Below are 6,774 nucleotides of genomic sequence, written 5' to 3' on the forward strand. Positions count from 1 at the left end.
ACAAATAAAATAACAGACTGAAGGATAACCAGGAAGTGGAGTTAATAAACTAAGTTACCTTGTTTATTACTGGTTATCCTTCTTATATTGCTACCCTAATAAGAGGTACATGTTATTAAATCTGTTGAACATCCATGGAAATGGTTTATCTCTGGATGGAACCTATGAAATACCTAAGATATAAGAATGGAGTCAAAAGACGTTGGAGCCATCAGCAACATATCCATGAAAGCAGACTCTGATATTAAGCATCTTTACATTTATATAAGGTTGGTCCTCAGAAGATAGACATACATGAAATCTTTCTATCTTAGTAGGCTCCAGATGACAATGGGCCACATTCTATGCTATAAGGAGGCATCAGAGTAGGACTTTAGTTGAATAATATGATTTAGAAACAAAAAAAAAATGTTGTTAATAAATGTGAATAAGTATGTTGTCAGTTGATATGTTGATGAGTTTTGAAGAACTGGTTGTCTTTTTAAAAATAATTTTTTTGTTACAAAAAACAGGGACAGGTAACAAACACCAGAAATTAAACTGCTACAAAGACAAATCAAATAATAATTTTAAACACAAAAAATACAATTAAATTAAAAAACATTCTAATTTTAAAGTTATCATTTTCCCCAATCCAAAAATCTAAACACCATAGCTGAATAGCTTGCTAATATGGCAAACAACTAAAAAATGAAGAAAATATGTTAAAGAAAAAGATTCAAGAAACAATTTTCTCCCAATTATGGAAATTCCAGGTCTGATTCAATCACTTTTGTTTGCTTGTGATAGTTCTTCCCTTGGCATAATTTAGGCAGTTACTATAGAGATTACTTCATAGAATTGTAGCTTTGATGACAGAATTTCCATGATCTTAAATTTAAAAGCATATGGTAGTTTGGGCCAGACATTCAAAAGGAAAACTGAAAAACATCTTGCAGTAAGGAGATTAGCAATGGACATACAATTTCTTTACCTTTCTTTCCCTACAGAAAATCTAAGCAGTTCACCTCAGTTCTTATCTTGACCATATACAAGAGTCAGAAGTCAGAACAAGACATAATGACAACCTAATTTTTTCTAACTACTTCACAGATATAATGCTGTAAAGGATTTTTCTGTGTACACATGAAGTTTCTTAAAAATCAATATAGGATTTTAGAGGAATTTTCTTTATGCATGTTGAGTCAATGATGTAAGCATTTTATACAGGAGAAAGATTGCATAAAGTACAAATTGAAAATTCCAAATAGGACCCAGATTTATTTTTAGTTTCTTTGGGTAGAGCAATGTTCAACATTTGAACTACTCTGCATAATTGAGGTTCATGAGCAAATCAAACCTGGATGAGTGAAGCTATGTCTGACTATAAGAATAATTGAATTAAAACAAACTGCTTTCTAGAACATGGGGGGTTGGGAAGAGAATTAGATGAACTATAAATTAAAACAGAGGATATGAATACCATGCAAACTCTAGTGTTAGGGTTAACGTGAATCTGGAAACAGTTTAGTGAAAACCTGGTGTGGCTAGAGGCCAGCTCCAAGCTTAGTTGCTCTGGGCTAATCGCTTCCTTCAGGCAAGCTACTCTAGCGCACTAATAGGTTTTAATAAAAACTTCCAATTGGGCCAGTAAACCCCTCATTAAGCTGTTTTTAAAGCATGAATTTAAGAGCAGCAAGGGTAAAAGGTCACAAGGAGTATTTAATTCACAACGGCTGGCAAGAGGTGCTGTTGTGATTGAAAACACCAGAGTTCAAGTGTCCAGGGCCATATAAACATCCGATTCTGTCACTAGACCTAGTTAAGTGACAGTTTGAAAAATAGATTTAATAAGGCATAAGGAAAAGTTTCCCACTCTATATGAGAAATAGAAACACAAGATTGTAACATTAGTTAAAAAATAAAAATGGTCAGTATCCACTTACACAGAATTCTCTTAACTGTCAATATCTTGTCTAAAATAACTTTCAAAGGTAGTCTACAACTCTTATGCCATGCAAATGTAATGAACATATAATTTCTAGTTTTATTAAATCAATGCAAACTACAAATGCATCCTAAATTACATATTATCTTGGCTTTTTCATTATATTCTTTTTTCTATTTGAAAACCTCTCTAATTATTTTCGGTAAGAGTTTTGTAATCAATATTAGGCAGTAACTACCAACGTGTATCACTTTTCTTAAACATACCAGGTCTATTATATTCTTCTTATTCCTATTAGAGACATTCTAAGTACAGTGCCCAGAATGCTTTTTTTTTTTTTTTTTAATGAAAACACACTTTGGGCATACCATAACTCAGTTTAGACTCTGAAATAGCACTCTTGTTTTCTCACTACTTATACTCTTTTCCTGAAATTTGTCCTTATTTTAGAGATTTGTATGGCAACACTTGTTGCTAACAGGCTCAGCCCCCCAAATAGAAGGGGCGCTGGCTGCTAACATCAGCACTTCAAAATTATAGGCCTATCATATTCATATTAGTCTCTCCACTATACAATTCAATATTATCAGATGATTGATTCATTATTTCTTTAAAGAATGCTGGATTTGGGGTTAGAGGATATGGGTTCAAATCTCAACTCTATGACTTACAACTCACATGACCTTATGTAAGTCTCTGGACTTTTCTGTTTAATTAGGAGATCGAAACTGAAATACTCTGAGGTTCAACTTCAACTCCAACTTTAACTACACACAACTGCTATAGTTCTTTTCCTCCAACATAATTTCACTATTCAAAATCTCATAATGACCTATAATAGAACAAATAGCAGTTATATCATCTAGTCAAAAGTCATCATTTTTAAAGATGAGGAATTAGAAAAATGAGAAAATAGAAATTTCACCTCTTTGAGAGTGATTTTTTGAGAGCTTAAGTGAAATTCATTTTCATATTTTGCTTTTTCTCAAAGATTCAGTTTTACCAATATGGGTAGTCTCTCCTCACACATGAATGATAATGTCTCTATAACTCTGGAAATAGCCTTCATGGTTGAGTGTGGCTGAAACAAAAAATATTCATCACCTAGTGGCCAACATTCTAGTGAAAAGCTTTGGATTTCACTGACTCAGCCACTATCATTATAGTTGCCTCTTTTTTCCTTCCCAGGAAAAGCTCATCACCAGGAAACTTATCATCAGAGAGATTTCATCAACATGTTAGCTTTTGTATTAACACCTTATCAGTACCTTCCATAGCTTCTGCCCCTCTTAACTGGAGGGAGTAAAAAAAAAAAAAAAAAATTCCTCCCAAAGGCTCTATATAAAAAGAATTCAGAACCTTTTCTTCATTTTCTACCAACTTTTCTCCTTGGATTTGTGAACACTATCTGAGCTCAAAGCCAGCCTCAGATACTTAATTAGCTATGTGATCCTGGGCAAGTCACATAAGCCCATTTGCCTCAGTTTTTCTCATTTGTAAAACAATTTGGAGAAGAAAATTATTTCAGTATCTTTAACAAGAAAACTCCAAATGGACATGATTGAAATAACAATCACTCCTTGGATTCTACTGACTCTATCACTGTGATCCCAAAAATCATGTTAGCATCTCCCTCCCCTTCATTCCCATTTTTAAGCTTCCTTTTATGTATTATCTTCTCCCATTAAATTGTAAGCTTCTTGAGGACAGGGACCATTTGTATCCTCAAGACTTAGTACGTGGCAAATATTAGGTATTATGTTGTTTACATGTTCATGTGAGAGACAGACAAATCTCCATTGAAGTTCTATTCCAATACTTCACCATGTTATAGAATCAAAATCGTATTCTAAAAGAAATACAAAGAAGCTAACAGGGAAGTCTTTGAAGTAGGTCCAGCAACAGATTACATCCTTCTTTATACAAATGAAAATTTCAAAATACCAAAAGTCCTATATAATGAATTGATTCCTAGGCATTCAATCAGAAGAATTGTTAGAATGGTGGTAAAAAGCAAAAGTTGAGCCACTGAGGCAAGAAAGAAATAGCAAGTTAGAGATCAAGAAGTGTCAAATTCAGAGTTTCTGCACTTGTGTCAAGATAAGTAATGACATTATTAATCAGAGAAATGCAAATTAAGACAACTCTGAGATACCACTACACACCTCTCAGATTGGCTAGGATGACAGGAAAAGATAATGATGAATGTTGGAGGAGATGTGGGAAAACTAGGACACTGATACATTGTTGGTGGAATTATGAATACATCCAGCCATTCTGGAGAGCAATTTGGAACTATGCTCAAAAAGTTATCAAACTGTACATACCCTTTGATCCAGCAATGTTACTACTGGGCTTATACCCCAAAGAGATCTTAAAGAAGGGAAAGGGACCTATATGTGCAAGAATGTTTGTGGCAGCCCTCTTTGTAGTGGCCAGAAACTGGAAACAGAGTGGATGCCCCTTAATTGGAGAATGGCTGAATAAATTGTGGTATATGAATATTATGGAATACTACTGTTCTATAAGAAATAACTAACAGGATGATTTTGGAGAGGTCTGGAGAGACCTACATGAACTGATGTTAAGGGAAATGAATAGAACCAAGAGAACATTGTACACAGCAACAACAAGGTTATATGATGATCAATTCTGATGGACATGGCTCTTTTCAACAATGAGGTGATTCAGACCAATTCCAATGATCTTGTGATAAAGAGCGCAATCTATACCCAGAGAAGACTATAGAAACAATTTTTTTCTTATCATATCAATATCCACATGTTTAATTCTCCTCTACTGTAACATACTTGTCCAACCCTCCCCCTCTCTAAAAAAAAAAAAAAAAAAAAAGACATTCCTATTCTGAAGAAGGAATTACAATATTTTTTTTTCTTTTTTAAAAGATACATATAAGAATGTTGAACACATTCTACATAGTCTAGATTCAGTAATGAAACATTTAAGATGAAGAGCTAGGATTCCATGGCAGTTATTCTACAGGAACAGTCAATTCAAAAAAGATGGAAAGACTTTAAAAAATATTTCCAATGGGGGGGAGGGGGTTCAATAAGGAAGAAAATGGGAGCTATCTAAAGGAAAAAGATAAAACTCTAAAATTTAATTATATGAAATCTAAATGGATTCAAAGGACTAACTGCCCAATGATGGAGATATGGATAATTTACAAGATATGTTTTCATATAAAAAGGACTTGAGAATTTTACTGGACTGCTCAATATGTCCATAGTGTTAACAGAGTGACCAAAAAACAAAGGCAATTTTACACAGAATTGAAAGGAGCATAATGCTCACAATGAGTTAACAGTATAATCCCGTCCTACTTTATATATTCAGACCAAATCTAGAATGCTAGTTTTGTGTTTAGGCAACATATTTTAAGTAAGATAGTAACAAGCTAGCACATTTCAAAGAATAACTAAAATGGTGAGAAAACTTCAAACCATATCATAGAAAGATCAATTAAATAGAGCTTTAGCTGAGAGAAGAGATATTATCAAGTGTTTTCAAGTATTTAAATGGTTGGCTTATCGGAGTTTCATGAATTATGTAGGATTCAAGCCCAACGCAATAGGCAAACAGGAGCTATTGTACAAGTTGCTTTTGACCAACTAGCTGGTGAACCTCAGCTCTTACTATCCTATCCACGATGGTCTCCAGTGTTTCCAGCTTGCTGCACTTCACAACACCTTCAAAATATTGGGAACGGTGCTGAAGGGCTTGCGTCACTGTGATATCTAGGTTATTATATGTTTTTTCAGCAGCAAGATTTATTACATCAAATTTGGAATAAATATCAACAACTTTTCCTGACTCATCCACAACAGGCAAAGCTGATATCCGTCTTTCTACAAATATATTCAAGGCTTTAATGATAGGAGTGTCTGGATGTATAAAGGCAATGTTGTGGTACGTTCCTATTCCAAGTTCATCTAGGTTCTGTTTCATGAAGGCAGGTTTTGGCATCTCAGACACAAATAGCTGAAGAAACTTGAGTATTCTTTTGTGGGTAAGTATATAAAGTGCGTTCCCACTGACAGGGTCGATAACTGGCAATCTGTGGATTTTATTTTTGATCAATGAGTATACAGCATCGAAGAGGCTTGCATCTGGGGATATATTCACTAAAGGCTTAAATGTTTCTTGTAAATAAAGTTCCCTCCACGTTTCAATTTTATGTTCTTCTGCTTGGCTCCAGATGGTAGAATTAGGAATAATGGGCATATGATATGGGGACAGATTTTGACTTAATAAAACTTCCTAATGATTATAGCTTCCAAAGTAGACTGAGTTTCCATTAATAGAAGTCCATAAGTTAAAGTTAAGAGACTACAATTCACAAAGGTGTAGATGGGAATCTTGCTTAAAAACACATTGATCCAAATAACCTCTGTTTCCCCTTCCAACTCTGAGAGTCCATGACTAAATGAAATCAGTCAACTTTGGTAATATCCACAAATAGGTTCAAATAATATTAATGCTAAACCTGCCTTGGTCTTCTGAAGTCAGGCACTATCAGGTCATTGCTACTGTCCCAAGATCTTTATAATTCAGTCTCTTCCTATCTTTTCAGTCTTCTTACACTTTATGGCCTGACACTTATCTGAACCAATGACACTGACTTGTTGCATTCACAAGATACTCCATCTCTTAGTTCCGGGTATTCTTTCTGGCTATTCACCCTGCTAAGAATGCTCTTCCTCTTCAATTTTGTCTAATGACTTCCTTTCCTTCCTTCAAATCCCAACTACAATCTTACCTTTTACAAGTAGGCTTCTCCAACTCTTCTTAATTCTAATATCTTCTCTTCTCTTATTACTCTTAAT

General features: G+C 34.3%; 1 protein-coding gene across 1 annotated transcript; it reads right to left on the reverse strand.

Annotated features, from left to right (window-relative positions):
- Positions 1-5,518: 5,518 nt before the first annotated feature.
- On the reverse strand, positions 5,519-6,187 carry LOC127543334 (5'-AMP-activated protein kinase subunit gamma-2-like). The gene has a single exon (XM_051969378.1). The coding sequence runs from the start codon at positions 6,170-6,172 to the stop codon at positions 5,534-5,536; it is 639 nt and encodes a 212-aa protein (XP_051825338.1). The 5' UTR covers positions 6,173-6,187; the 3' UTR covers positions 5,519-5,533.
- Positions 6,188-6,774: the final 587 nt, after the last annotated feature.

This window comes from Antechinus flavipes, chromosome 1 (genome assembly GCF_016432865.1).
Source record: "Antechinus flavipes isolate AdamAnt ecotype Samford, QLD, Australia chromosome 1, AdamAnt_v2, whole genome shotgun sequence".
NCBI lineage: Eukaryota > Metazoa > Chordata > Mammalia > Dasyuromorphia > Dasyuridae > Antechinus > Antechinus flavipes.

What these genes read in the sequence shown, in the direction of transcription:
- LOC127543334 (XM_051969378.1), bottom strand. Translation starts at nt 6,172, where the DNA reads ATGCCCATTATTCCTAATTCTACCATCTGGAGCCAAGCAGAAGAACAT.